General features: G+C 21.3%; 1 protein-coding gene across 1 annotated transcript; it reads right to left on the bottom strand.

Annotated features, from left to right (window-relative positions):
• Positions 1 to 6,116: 6,116 nt before the first annotated feature.
• Bm1074 (Uncharacterized protein) lies at positions 6,117 to 15,423 on the bottom strand (the record flags this gene model as incomplete). The annotated part of the gene is made up of 16 exons (XM_043080777.1): positions 6,117 to 6,218; positions 6,565 to 6,750; positions 7,071 to 7,188; positions 7,777 to 7,944; positions 8,849 to 8,919; positions 9,432 to 9,521; positions 10,108 to 10,307; positions 10,620 to 10,837; positions 11,153 to 11,254; positions 11,634 to 11,788; positions 12,756 to 12,952; positions 13,410 to 13,502; positions 13,875 to 14,048; positions 14,692 to 14,773; positions 15,085 to 15,167; positions 15,408 to 15,423. 16 exons carry the CDS (start codon positions 15,421 to 15,423, stop codon positions 6,117 to 6,119), a joined length of 2,055 nt encoding a protein of 684 aa, XP_042936711.1.
• Between the last annotated feature and the right edge of the window lie 889 nt (positions 15,424 to 16,312).

Raw genomic sequence — 16,312 nt, 5'->3', positions numbered from 1 at the left:
AATTGGCGAAAGAAGAGGTAAAGATGATCCTTCCTTCGAATCTTACTGTGAAATTGCTTCATTTGTCCCTAGAGACCCTCAAAAAATGGCGACAATTCTGGGACATTTCCAATTTACAAGCATTCCCGGCTTATAGCATCAAAATAAATTGGCGTAGAAGGTTGTCAAATTGATTAAAGATATACAAGAATTTAAATGACTTACTCAACTGTAGAATAAACCGTCCGTGAAATAAAATAAGTTGACGTTAGTTACGCCAATATTTTATGATACAGCAGTGAAGATCACCGTTTCTTTATTCTTATAAAACGTACAATATCAATAATCTAAGCAATAAAAATGAGGGAAATTCAATAGTTTTTGGAAGAAGAGGAAGTGCGACAATACAACTTTCTACTGAGAAACAAGTTGATCGATCAATGATCAATGAACTATATGCCATGGAAATGGATGCTTTCGAGGACAGAGAGGATAAAATGGAAGATAAACCAGAAGAATTTATTGCAAGACAAACCAGAAGCACTAAGAAGCTATAAGCTTTTGCTGTATTAAAAGATAAGTGCAATTTTTTAATGAAGACTTTATTATTAATAACAGTAATGTCATTAATATCAAAACAGGTGATAGCTGTCAACAACTACAATTCGATTTCAGGATTACATTTTAATATTCCTGAAAAATGGAATTGTAAAGAAGTTATTACTGAGAAGGTCACATTTCACAAGATAAAGTATTATTTTATGGAACAGTACCGATACTATCAACCAGCGTCTAAATCGAAGAATTTGAAAGAATTCGATGTTACGAGGTATAAAAATTACTTCATCATCGATGAACCATAAGCATCACTTGTTATTAGTGAAAAACCCAACATAATAAACACGAGAAATTGTAGATTCACCTCTCTCCTCCTAATGAATGCTGATACTGTTCTTGCTGTAGATATGAACTTTACTACAAAATTCAAACGAGGAACAACAAACCAATTAATCTTAGCGGAAAATTCTTCTGATGAGAGACATTCGATTCCGAAAACGTTTAGTTTCAATATTTTTTTGATTCAATAAGACAAGAATTTTGCCAGCAACTTAAAGAAACATATCAAAGAAGTTGTCAAAACAGAAAAATCTACTATTATTGAATTAAATGGTTGTCAACTAGCAATGTGACCCTTACAGCGAGACCGATGCTACAAAGAAACGATGTAATAGCTAATAATTAAAAGAGTTGATGAAAATCTGATGGTTACATCTTGCAAGTCTAGCAATTGAAAACATCGAATTTAAAAGAAGTTTAATAAGTAGGTTCAAAATTGAAGGAATTAACTAATTTATAAGTTTGAAGTTGAAATATCATAAAACATTAGCATAACTGACATCGATTTATTTCAATTATTTCACGGATGGTTTATTCTACAATTGACTTTAAAATAATTAACTTTAGTTTAAATGCTACTGTAAATTTTTTTATTTTTTAATAATTAGCATTTGGATTTAAAAATTTGAACATTTACGTCATGTGTTTTACGTTTTACGTAGAATTTTTTCAGCACAGACAATCTTGCGAAAAAATTTTACTTCAAACAAATTTTCAATCTAATATCCTAGCTGCAATTTTCTTTTTCACGAGCTGCAGACTGACTATGTTATTATGATAGATTAATAAAATTTTTTATTTTTATATAATCTATTTTAAATTTGACCTTCCTTTATTCTACATTGACCTTCTGTAATCATTAATATTTTTAACCTTTTACCTTTAATTGCCCACAATGAGCATTTCAGACTTAAAGTTGTGTTTGCACAAATATTTTACGCTGTAAAAATAAACTCGAAAATACTAAATTAACAAAAAATTGATAATTTTTGCAAAGCAGAAAAATGTTTTACATACAAAATAAAAATGTCGCATGAATTTTTTGAATAAAAAGGTTGAAATTAAAATCAATTAAATTATAATGTGAAACTAATGGAATTTTATTAGGTCTAGAATTTTATTGTATGATTTTTTTGAAATAAAAAAAGCTTAAGAATTAGAATCAATTAAACTGAGGCGCAGAATTGATTAAATTTTATTAGACCCAGAATTTTTAAACTTCACAACAAAAATATATTTTATTTGGTATATAATTATTAAAAGTCTTTTTTGCATATAATAATTGTAATTTAAAATTTCAACAATATGAATCATTTTCTTTGTCGGATAAAAAAAAACAAATAAACTCTTTTTTTGAAAATCAGAACAATTTATAAAACTTATTTAATTACTGTTAGCAAAATTAATGTTAGCAATAACAATTTCTGGCAATTTTTCTCACCTTAAAATTATTATTTACAAAAAAAAAAAAAAGAAATGAAAATAAACTTAATTCGTTTGCTGACCTTTTCTGAAATATTTATTAAGTTATTTCTTTCTTTTCTTGCAAATAATTTGCATTAAATGGATACATTATTTTTTAAATATTTTCTTAGAATATATTATCCATTTTTTTTCTCTGAAATCAGACAACAATTTTTTCTTTTTTTTTTTTTGGGGAGGGAGGTCAGTAACAAACAATTTGACCTCACGTATTTATTGATTGCCCGCAAAAAATTTTGCTTTTCATATCAATAGATTCACAAAACCAATAAAACAACATTCATTAGCAAGGCAAATCAACATTTTTTGTTTATTGAAATGTTTTTTGCTCCTTCTTCACCTAATCGTACAACTTCAACGTCCATTTCTACTATAAATCATAGAACCGAAAATATTTGGGTAAACAATCGATTGTTTGAAAATTTTATCAAATTTTTTACAAAATTTAGAAATATTTCTCTTTTTTTTTTCTCTTTGTTTAAATTTCATTCACATTAGTTTTATTATATTTTATAGCATAAATAAAGCAATGAAAGAAGAAAGAAAAAAAAATAAATGATAATTTGAGCTTAATAAAAAAAAAAAATCATGATAATAATAATACTAAATTTGATATTTTTTTTTCAGGATATGAATGTAATAAAAGAAAGTTTAAAAGAAATTGAATGTATGAATATAGTGGAGATGACAAATAAAATTAGCGAATTAATTCAAATTTTGGAAAATGATATAAAATTAAATGGAATTTCATCTGTTAAAAATGAAAAATTTTTGATCAAAAATTTAATGCGATATTTAATGGTTAGCTTAGTTAGTATTTATATATTTTCATTTTCAATTAGTAGTAATATTTTATATTACTCTTGCTATATTATAAATATCATTTCAAATTTCCAATTAAAATTTATTGTTTAGAGTATTTTGAAAATTAAATTCAATCTTTTTAGTTATAAATTTTTTCAAAATATTTGAATCATTATTAAGCGTTATTTAGGAAATGAAAGAATTGGTAAAAGAAATTAAAAGAATTGAAAAACAAAATAAATTGGATGGAAAAAAAAAGAAATCACATACAATTTCATTTGATTCAAATGTAAGTCTCATTGTATTATTAGTTTATTTTTTTTTTTTTTTTTTTAAAAAAGGATGAAAAAATAAGCAAATAAGTAAATAAAATGAATTTAAAAAAAAGAGCAATGAATTAAAATATAAATAAATTTCAGTTTATTCGCAAAAAAAACTGTAAATGTTATATATATCATGTGAAGCGTGAACAATTCAATCGAAAATAATTTTTGGGAACTAACGAGTGATAAGCAAGTGATTATCACAGTAATTATCAGTGAAATTTTGTTTAAATTAGAAATTTTGTCAAATTTATCATTGAAGTATGAAGAAAAAAGAACTATGAAATAACAATTAAAATTTTCATTAATGTTAAATTTTTTGTAGCAAAATATCAAAATTTTTGTAAAGATTTTGCATCTATTTGTTATCGTTATTCTTTATCACTTTTACATTTCTCTCTATGTCGCTTTTTTATAGATTTAATTTAATAAATTAAAGAATTTAAATTACTTCTTGTAACTCATTACATTCTATCGTATGTCCTTGGTTATTGGATACTTCAAACAATTCTAATTAAAAATTAAAAGTGTCACATGTCATCAAAAATGAAAGAAAAATTAATAAATGAATTTATTCATACAATATACAAAATATTTTTATTTTCTTAAATTTCAAAAGAAAAATAAAAAACTCAAATATCATTTATTTCATTTAAATTTTAAATTTATGCTTTTTCTCTTTTTTTTTTTTTCATTTGCTAAAAATATGTCAATGAAAATTTATTTCTATAAACATCAATTTCAAATAAATATGTTACTTATCATTGATAAGTATTTGATTTCAAATTTAATTGATATTAATCGTCGGTATGATCAGAAGCATTGTAAAATTTAATTTGAAAGATAGAAAAGAAAGAGTTTTATAAAAAATTTTAAATTTATATATTTTTCTTTTTTTAAACTGTGCTTATTTTCGTGTTTTTCCTAATATCTAAACGTTCAGTAAATCATTTACAACTGTTTCTAATTTAATTCTTAAATTGTTTTCTAATTTGAAAAAAAAAAAAAAACCTTCAAAAATCTAATAAATAAAAGATAAAGAAAAAACGGTAGCAAATAACATTAAAATAAAAGAGGAAACATTTAAATTTGTTAAACAAAAAGTATAATTGTTATAAATTTACAATTTCAACATTTTCTTCTCGTAGTTTTAATTTCATTTATGTATTAAAATTGAATTTCAAATTTAAAAAAAATACAAAGTTTTATTTCTTTCTTTAACATTTTTATAAACTTATATACATCACAAAATGATATTTAAAAAAAAAAAAAATGATTTGAAAAATGAAATTAATCTCAAAACTTTGCTAAATGACATTTCTAAATGAATTTACAATAAATTATTTTGAAATGTTAATCAGTTAAATTAAAAAATGTAGCTTATTTGCAATATTTTTACACAAAATTTTGCAAAACTTGATGCATGTTTTAAAAAAAAAAACTAAATTATTAAAAAATAAATTTAACAATTAAAATCAAACTTTCGTCATTTTCCCATTTTATAAAATTTAGAGATTAATTTCGTTTTTAAAACATTAAATAGATAATTTCTGCAAATGCAACGTACGTGTGCATATGTGCGTGACATACACGTTTATATAAGTCTGTTCTATGCGTCTGTTGCATTTTTGTCAAGACAAACCATAAAATTTTTAGTTTAGCAAAGTTATTAATATCATAAATTAAAAAAAAAAAAAAAAAAGAAAGAAAACGAAAAACATTGCAATAATCAATGTTAGATAATTTATATATAATATATAATATGCGAAATTATATATTAGAGTATTTTAAGTCGATAATTTTTCCAAATTTAAAATATTTCAAAAGATTTTTATTTAACAAAAAAAAAAAAAAAAAAATGATCGATGTAATTTTGCTGTAATTTTCAATTTGAATTTGCTTTAAATTTTTGTTCTAAAATAGTATATTTGTTTGAATAAAGAATAACTGAATAAACTCTTTAATTTTTTTGTTTTTTTTTTAACTTTAATTTTAGTAATCAATTTTTATAATAAATTTTCCTTTTGTTCTTATAATTATATAAGTATGTATAATTAAAAGTCATACAAATTAATCAAATAATATCAGTTATAAAACATTAAAAGTAAGTCAAATAAACAGAGCAAAAAGTCTTTTTTTTTCTTTAAAAGGAAAAAATTTTTTGAAATTAATATATATATATATATATATAAATACATAATTTAAATTAGTATATGTACAACGATGAAAATAAATTTAATAAAAAAAAACTGCTAAAAGTCTTTTTTTTTTGCAGATTTATATTCATTTTTAATTTATTGCTTGTCATAATTTTGAAATTATGCAAATTTAATAAATTTTGACAATTTGATGATACATTTTACCAAATATATTACTATTGAACAATAATGATAATAATATCAATCATTAAAATAATAATTATAAATAAAAATTCATGATATCATTTTTAATAAACGAAAAATGAAAAGTATGAGTATATGTAACGAGTAAAATAGCATTAAAATAAGCTCATTATTGGTTGGCCAACAAAAAAAAAAAAGTGAAAATGAAATGAAACTTTCGATAATCTAATAAAAACTTTAAAGCATATATATATAAAATAATAATAATAAAAGATTTTTTTTTTTTTTTTCAAATATAATTTCCCATACTTTGACTTCTAGCTATTCGTCTTCGTCGTCTTATACTATCACGAAGCGGATTTGACATTGAACGTGGCGCTAATTTGCCAACCTAAAAGAAAAAGACTGTGTTGAAATTGGTTGGCCAACAAAAAAAAAAAAATGAAAATGAAATGAAACTTTTGATAATCTAATAAAAACTTTAAAGCATATATATATATAAAATAATGTGTTGAAAGAAAATTGATTAAAGATGCATTTAAAAAAAGAATTGAAGCAAAATTGAAAAAAAAAAAAAAAAAAAATCAAATTAATCGATATTACTATCTTTTAATATTCAATTTTAGAAAAAAAATTTTTCTTTCTTCTTATTACTAATATATTTATTTACTTTTTTTTTTCACACTTTTTAGTTCAATAAAAATTAAAAATTAAAAAAAGAAAACTAATAAGCATACATCTGTAAGATCAATTGTTGAAACACTGGTACCAGGTTTAATAAATTCTGCCATATAATCTTCCTTAATATCATCACCATTCTCATCCATTGTACTTTGATCTTTTTTTAATTCACGAAGTTTACGATCTAATAATTGACTGAACATACGATATAATGCTTCTGTATTTTCATTTGATGTCATATACTATAAAAAATAAAAATTAATATTCTTTAAACAATTTAAAATTTAAAATTTTGCTAGTAAAAGAAAAAAAAAACTGAAATATAAATTAAAATTCTTTTTTACATTAATGAATTGCTTAATTATTTTTAGTATCTCATAAAAAAAAGAACAAAAAAGAACGTAAATATCAAACTTAATAATTAATACTTAGAGGTAAAAAAAAAAAAAAAAACGAATAACTTTTTTTTCTTGCATTAATTCATGATAAATTTTATAAATATGAAAAAATTAAATTATATTCAAATAATTAATTCTGAAAGAAATAATCAATAATTAATTACTTTTGCAAGTTCAATCCTTAAATTTGTTGGATCATTTGGTTCAGATTTTTCATCAAATAAATATTCAAAATTGTTATAAGCTGATGAAGCTACACCAAGACCATCAGATACACTTTTCCTACAAAATAATACTTTTCTTAAATTTTACCACATCTTCCTTTTCACACAATGACCTTATCATATGACCTTTTAAAGTATCTTTTAACATTTAGCACAAAAAAAAAGAAAAATTATATACTTACAAATTTATCATAAATTTTAGACAACATAAATTTAATGTATTCTATAAAATTTTACAAATTTTAATTCTAATATTAATTATTTAGTTATTAAATATAATAATCTATTTTTGATTGTTTTTTAGAAATTTTAAAATGCAATTCAACAATTGAAATAGCCTATTAAAATATATTAAATGGTTAAAATTAAATAGTGCATTAATAATATTTAACAAATATTTCATTCATATTGTAAATATGAAAAAAAAAAAAGCTGCTCAGCATAAAATTAATTCAGAAATCCGAAAATAAATCCGGTATGAACAGAAAGTTCCGAATATTTTCCTCAGCATCAGAAATGCAAAAATACAAATATCAATCATTTATTATCTCTCATAAAAAAGAGAGAAAAAGTTAGCAGGAAAAATGTAAAAAATGTTCGTCTAGTATAAAATTAATTTCAAAAAATTTGAAAAAGAAAAACTTACGATTTTCTTGGCACATTAATATTAGGCTTAATATCACAGGCCATTTCCATGGCTTCTTTTAATGTTATTTTTGTATAGGCTCGAATGATTTTTGATGCATCAAATTGATGTGGCTTCTGATTTCGCATCAATAACGGTCGAAAGATTGTTGCATTTAACCTTTCAAAACTAAAATTTTTAATTTTTTCATCAATAGCTATTGTCTTTCTTTCTTCTCTCTCTCTCTCTCCTCTCTCTCTCTCTCTCTCTTTCTCCCTCTGTTAACCTTTCTCTGCCGTTTTTTTTCCATTTTTTCAACTAATGAATTCTTCAAATCATGAATTCTTGCTGACTATTCAATTCAAATTTATGCTTGGAATAAAAAAAAGAACAACAAAAAGTTGTGTTTTGATTAAAAAACAAAAATTTAATTTTTTTTTTATTCTTTTTTGAAATAAAAATTAAAATTTTTAAAAAATTATTCGGTGCATATATTAGCAATTGTCAAATTTTAAAAATTTAATTGCATTTACTTATTCTGATACTTCATTTTTTCTTTTTTTTTTCTTGTATTTTTCATTTATTTAATTTGAAGAATTTTGATTGTTTGTTGATAATTTTATATGAATTATTTATTAATATTTATTTCAGCGCAAAAAAAAAGAGAGAAAAAGGTGTTAGTAATTCAATTTTGTTAAATTTGAATAATTTCAAGCGAAAGTAAAAAAGAAAAAAGTAGAGAAAAATATTAATATTTAATTTATTTAAGCAAATTCAAATACTATTTAAAATTCTAGAGTTAGTAAACTTTCAATTGTTCAAAGAAAATTTGAAATAAAGTTTGAGAAACTTTTTTTTTATTTTTATGATTATAAATGAAGTAATTTTAGATTATTAAATTTTTGACAAATAGTTCCAATGAAATTTTTAAAATTTGAATTTGCTACATCTATTCTGATTAAAACTATAAAATTTGTCCAATAATTTTATATTAAAAATGATTTTGAAAAAAGGTGAATGAATTAATTAGTAAATTAAAAAAAAAGAATTAAAATTAAAAAGAAAAAAAGTAGATAAAATTTGATAAACTAACGCATCACGTATTGAATTATATCCTTTTTGTCCGGCAATATCTTCAACACCAGCCATTGTATAATCGAAATACTTAAAATTAAAATACATAAATTTTAGTTTTTTTAATTTTCCTTTTCATACAAAATTATAAATTTGAAAAATTTTATTAACTTTTTATTTTTTTCTTCTTCTTTTCAAGTACTGCAGCTAACAAATTTTTTGATTTTACTAGAATTAAGGAAAGATAAAAATAATCTTTGTTAATTTTTCGTAAGCAAAGAATTACAAAATAAATTAAACGAACAAAATTTTTTGGACTTTCACTAAAATGCTAAATTTAGTATATTTGTAATTTCTAACTTATTTTATTTGTAATTTATTTTGATAATTTTTTGTCCGTGAAAAAAAAAAATAAAAATGGAATTGTGATATTTATTAGCTTCTCTTTGTTTTATTAAAAATATAAGAATGTAAAAAATTTTCAAACTATAATTTTTAATCTCTAACTTATTTTGTTTGCAAGAAAAAAAAAAGAAAAAGAAATGAATTCAATTTTGAAATTACAAATTCATTAATTAAAACTAAAGATTATTTAATCGTACTCGCATATAAACACTTTGTATCATTGTTGGACCTTCTTCTGCTTCCCTTTCAATGTTTAAATAAGTTGCTAACGGCCGAATTGTTATTCCCTGTAAATTCAATTTACCATTTATCATAAATTTAAAAATTAAATTTTAAAATGGAATTTTTTATCCATTTTTTCAATTCTTTTCAGAAAGTTTTTTGTTTATTTTTTTCTCTAAAAAATTTTTAATATATGGAAAAAATTTTAGATATATGAAAAAAGAAAAAAAAGCTGTTATTTATAAATATGCTATATAATAAGTTATTTTTATCCTATTAAAAATTGCGTTAAATTATTTTATTTTTGAATTTTTATCATTGATTATGATGTAGGTTTGATATTAAAAATAAGAAAGAAATGATAAAAATGATAAAATGATTAAAGAACTATAAAAATAATAAAATGATTAAAAAAAAAAACGAAAAAAGGAAAATGATAAAATGATTTTAAAAAATATGAAAGCAATAAAATGATTAAAGAAATGGTAAAATGATTTAAAAAAAAAAAAAAAAAAAAAGATTATCACTAAAATTATATAAAAATATAAAATTATAACGATTGTATGCAAAAAATTCTTCCAATAAAACAAAAAGACCAATTGATTTTAATTACATTACCGGATCCGGAAATTGAAACTATCACAAACTAACTTGTAGAAAAACGGTGAAGTAGATGACAGCTATACAGGCTGTTGTGAACATACTTTTAGCATGAATATTATTCGGCATTGAAACTACTAAACCGAATGCAATTGCACCACGTAAACCACCGTAACATAAAATGAATTGATCAACACGAGTAAAACTTTGTTTCCGGAAACGATTCAGTATAGCACATTGTACAATGACACCTACAAACTTTTATTTTTTATTTCATCCGTAAAATTACCAATTTTAAGACATTTCTTAATTTAGTATTAACAAAAAAAAAAAATTAGCTAAAAAAAATACAAAAATTATAAAATTCACTTTAAAATTTTAACAAATTTTCAAATGAATACAAATTTTTATCTTTTTTTTTTTTTTTTTGATAAAAATTTTTGTTAAAAGTAAATTTAAAAAGACTAAAAAAAATTTTTTTTATCAAAATTTTGACAATTTAAAAAAAAAAAAAAGGAACAAATGTTTTTTTTTTAAAAAAAAAAATTAAAATGATAACATACCAATACTGCGATAAACCAAACAGAAAATAATTGTAAGTACAATAAATGGTAAATCCCAGTGATGTTTACTTGAAATTGTTGACAAGCCAAGAAACATAAAAATTACTGTTTCACAAATTTGTGCTAACATTTTTGTGAAATATTTTACAGATGTTGCAGCTGTTGCAGTAATATTACCTTTAACATATTGTTTCATAGCCATACCACATGCAACAATTCTAAAATTTTTTAATTTTACAACAAAAAAAAAAAAATTATTTGCAAATTTTTAAAGTTAATAATCGATTTTTTTTCTTTAATTTATGTAAATATTTGTTCTTTAACTTATATAAATTAATATCTTAAATTTCAATTTCTGCTTTTTTTCATTTTTAATTTATGAAATTATAAGAATATAAAAATTAAAATATGATTGATTTAGAAAATTTTCTAAAAGTTCTGATAATTTAATAAGCAAAAATTTTATAATTTTTTATAAGCCAAATAATTTTTATGAAATATTTTATTAAAAAAATTAAAAAAAAATGACATACGCTAAAATGGATGATAGACCAAACATTTCACCAGTTAGATATGCCATATATGGTATTAGAAATATAAAAATTGGATTCAATATTTTAACTTTATCTGTATATCTATAATTGATGAATTTTTTCTTTTTTCAATTTCAAATTTTAAACTTTTAAATTTTTCATTTTTTTTTTTAACGTTAAAGTTTTTTCCTAACATGTATGCTGTAAAGAAAAATTAATTAATTGCAAAATTTTTTTGCAAAATTAATCACAAATTTGACAAATCTTTAATCAACAAATTTTCAAAAAAAAAAATTCGCCATTTTTTGATGTGAAATATTTAAAACAAACAAAAATTTCAAATATTTTATATATTATTAAAATTTAGAATGAATAGTAAGTATATCAATTGTTTAATTTAGTCAAATTTCATCAAATTTTAGGAATTTAAAAATTTTTTAATCAAAATAAAAAATTAAAAAATGAAAAAAAAAAAACTCACTTAGTGATAAAACTAACAATAAATGCATAAAAAAGACCAATTGCTGTACCACCGAGACCAATTACAAAGAAACTTATACCACCAGAAAAATAATCAATTGGTATTAACTTATCTTTTCCAATAAGTACAAATTTACGAAACATTTGATAGAGTACCTAAATGAAAGTATAATTTTTTTTCAAAAAAAAAAAAGAATAGAATATTTTGTTGTAAGCTAAAATTCAAATTATTTAAAATTCATATCAAATAAAATTCAACAAATTTATTTAATTATATATCAAAAAAAGATAAATTACTTTGTTTTTCTTTTTTTTCATCTTTCTCAAATTATTATTTTTTTTTTTTTTTGCTATTTAAAAATAACAATTAAATACCAAAATAAAATAATATTTGGGTTTATTATCTTATTCATTTCTAATTTATTCTAAATTTGAAGTTTAAATTTAGAACAAAAATAAAATGTAGGGAAAATATAAATTTAAAATAAATAATTTTTAAAAATAAAAATAAACATACTTTTTTAATATGTATTCATAATTAAACTGCTAATACTTTGAAAATTTTTTAGAGCATTTTGCTTTTTTCCGAGTATAATTTGTAATTGAACATTTACTTTATGAGTGGTCAATCAATTCATACTTTATGATTGATCAATCAATTCATACTTTATGATTGATCAATCAATTCATACTTTATGATTGATCAATCAATTCATACTTTATGATTGATCAATCAATTCATACTTTATGATTGATCAATCAATTCATACTTTATGATTGATCAATCAATTCATACTTTATGATTGATCAACCAATTCATACTTTATGATTGATCAATCAATTCATACTTTATGATTGATCAATCAATTCATACTTTATGATTGATCAATCAATTCATACTTTATGTTTGATCAATCAATTCATACTTTATGATTGATCAATCAATTCATACTTTACGATTGATCAATCAATTCATACTTTATGATTGATCAATCAATTCATACCTTATGATTGGACAATCAATTCATATCACGATTAATCAATCAATTCATACTTTATGATTGATCAATTAATCGATTAATATTATTGATTAGTTAGGATGATTGGTTTAGAAATGACATACCACAGTGATACCATCGTTGAACAATGCTTCACCGAAAACAGTTATAAAAAGTGTTTCATTAACATGAATCTCTTCAAAAACTGCTATTACAGCTACCGGATCAACGGCGCTAATTAATGCCGAAAAGAGGAAAATTTCAAAAATGGAAAATTTAATTGAAAAAACATTTAATAAGCCAAGGCCATATAATGATGAACCTAAAATATAATAATTAATAATTTGATGATAAATAATAATTAAAATATTTGATATATAATAATATAGTAATCAAAAATTATAACTGCAATTGTTATTTAATAAATTTTTTTAAAAAAAAAAAATGATCAAAGAAAAAAAATGAATACAGTGCTATTTTTCTTTTCAGCATTAAATTTGATTGATCTAATTTACCTGGAAATTTTCAAATTATAAAAATTTTTCTAGCAAAATTTTAATCAATGATTTTCTATTCTAAATTATAAATTTTGACAATCAAATTTGATTCATAGAGTTTAGCCAGAAATTTGTTCTTTTTGATTATTAGTTACAATATATGCTTTTCTCAGTTCTAAAATAACTTGCAATATTATGAATTTAAAATTTTAAATTTTGAAGTATGTAAAATTTTAGGTAATTTTATTCAGTTGCAAAAACAAAAAAAAAAGCAAAGCTTACCAATTGCTAGACAATTCCATATGGTTCCGATAACAGCAAATACCAATATAGAGCCAAAATTTTCAAATAAAGCTCGATTTGGCATAAAATAACCTTAAAAATTGAATTATCATTTATCATATCAAATGATAATTTTATTAGGATAACCATTAAAAATATGAAGAAAAGAAATTAAACTCAGCAAAATACAGAATTTGCTATGTAATTAATCAAATAAATAATTTCAAATAATAATAAGTTATATATTACTCTTCTTAAATTGATATATTCAAAAAAAAAATTTCATTTATTTTTTCCTTTAATTCAAGTTTTAAAAAAAAAATATTTATCAAAATATACATATTCAATTACTATATTAATTAAATCATGTTTTTTTTTTTGATTAAAATTATAAAATAATGAATAAGTTTCAAAATTCTTAAATTTTAAAATTTGATCAAGTTAAAAAAAAAAAAAAGAAGTAACCAGCATCAAAAATAATCGGTGGTAGTAAATAAAGAAAGAAAACATTTGCTTCCAGATTGAATATTGAATCATTAACATTGGATAATTTAAGCAGAACACCCAATATGAGACCCACAACAATTAGTAATGATGAATCCGGAAATGTATCAGCGACCCGTTTTGATATATGAAATACTGTTTAATCGATCATACATGTAATTATTTCTTTTTATTTTTTTTAAAAAAAAAAGAATTAAGTCTTAATAAAACTAAAAATTTGAAATTTTTTTAATTTAAATAAGCAATTTGAAGTATTTTTGCATTTTTTTTGTCTAAAATTTGTTCTTAATAAAACTAAAAATTTGAAAATTTTTTAATTTAAATAAGCAATTTGAAGTATTTTTGCATTTTTTTTTCTTATAAATTTAATAATAAAATGCTTTTAAGTTTCGTTTTGCTTTTTTTTTTTTTTAAATCTAAAAACAGAATATAATTAATTAAATAAAAAAAAGAAGAAATGCAATACAAAATTTTAATAATGTTATATTATATTTGCTAATAAATACAAAGCAAAATTTCCTAATCTATTCACGCATTTCTATTGCAGTAACGTAAATCAACGTCAAAAGCTCACGTCAACTGGTCAACGTCACATGCTCACGTCAACTGCATTTAGGAATGAGCAGTTAAGCAGTAATAACCAAGCAAAAAAAAAATCATGATTAAGTTAAAGTTAAAAAGAACTTCCACCATTTTTTTTCTTCTTTAATTAGCTAATTGATTTAAAGGAGGAAGTTTTAGTTTGTAAACAAACAAATAAATAAATAAACAAACAAACCCATTTTAGCAATCCCAGCAAGTAATAGCCATATTGCAATAGTATATGGTTTTTGGACCTCTTCCCAATTGAATGAGATCACCTTGAAAAGTTTAATTCATTTCATCAATTCTTAAATTTCACATTTTCGAATTATTTCTTATTACTTAAAATTTGAATTGATTTAATTTAATTACACTTTAAATATTTTTAGTTGTTTTTTTTTTTCTCTCCTTTTTTTTTCCCCATTTATGTACATGAAAACAAACATATAATAAATAAAATTTGTTATAAATAATAAATGAGAGAGGAAAAAAAAGAGGAAAAAGCACAACAAATAAATGAAATGATAATTTTAAACTAATTAAAACTTATAATTTTTTCTTTTTTTGAAATTTAAAATTTAATTCATACTTGAAAACGTCCTGGTGCTTCTTCAACTTGAGGTGCAATTTCATAAAAATCTCTCCAATTTCCTTTCACTTCACGTTCGCTAGCTGATACCAATTTGAGAAGCAGTAATGGCCATAACAAATATAAAAATTAAATGATAATTTTTGATAAATCTATTTTATTTTTTCTCTTTTTGAAAAAAAACTTTTTTCAATTATTTTTTTCTCTTTTGTTTTCACTTTTTTTTTCTTCCACTCTTTCCTTTTTTTTTTTGTTTATTTATTTGTTTACTTTTTAATTGTAAACAAATAAACAATTTTGCAAATGTTAATTGTTATTCATACCAATTGCTATAGACATCGGATAATTTCGATTGATGAATATATCTGTTTCGATTCTTTTTCTACTTTTCACAAACTCTTTTCTTCTTCTTCTTCTTCCGTTTTTTTCTTCTTTCCTTTTCTTTTGCTTTCCTTCCGGTAAAGATAATTTCAAATTGTATTCTGTAAAAATTGAAATTTTAATTAAAATATAAAAAGTTTGAATTTGAATAATTATTTATGGGCATTTTACAATTCGCTGTATCAATAATAATCAATCAATAATGATAATAATAAATAAATGATAAAAATTATGATAATAGTAAATGATAATAATAATATGAGTGAATGCATTTTTGTCTTGTTTTCTCAGACTAATAATTTGAAAAAAAAAAAGGGATAAAAATGATAAATTAAATAAGTGCTAATAAAAATGCAAATAAAATAAAATCGTTTTTTTTTTTTTTTTTTTTTTTTTAAAAAAAGAAAACTAAAGAAATTAAATGGAAAAGTGGTTGCCATAGTAATCTCATGAAATGATAATGTAATCATTGCATTGTTAATTATCAACAAAACTTTTAAATAATAAATAGCAAAAAAGAAGTGATAAATTGATAATCGAATTGATAAAATTTCATTAATAATTGGAAATGATTAGAAATTTTTACTATTGTTTTTCTTTTCAAAATGTTGATAAAGAAGTAAAATATTTAATGTAATGAAGAAGAAAACCTGAAATAATCCTATATCAAGGATATTTTAATATTTACTATATATAAAAAGAAAGTGAAATATAACTTCCACGTTTGCATGTGCATGTGCAAATGCATGTGCAGGTGCATGCTGTGCATGTTGTGCATGCATTGTATATATGTAACTACTTAAATGTGTGTGTATTTATTTGTATGAAATGTATAAATGTTTTGTTG

The sequence above is a fragment of the Brugia malayi genome (genome assembly GCF_000002995.4).
Source record: "Brugia malayi strain FR3 genome assembly, contig: Bm_v4_Chr3_scaffold_001, whole genome shotgun sequence".
Lineage (NCBI taxonomy): Eukaryota > Metazoa > Nematoda > Chromadorea > Rhabditida > Onchocercidae > Brugia > Brugia malayi.
This window is presented reverse-complemented; position numbering and strand designations above follow the sequence as displayed.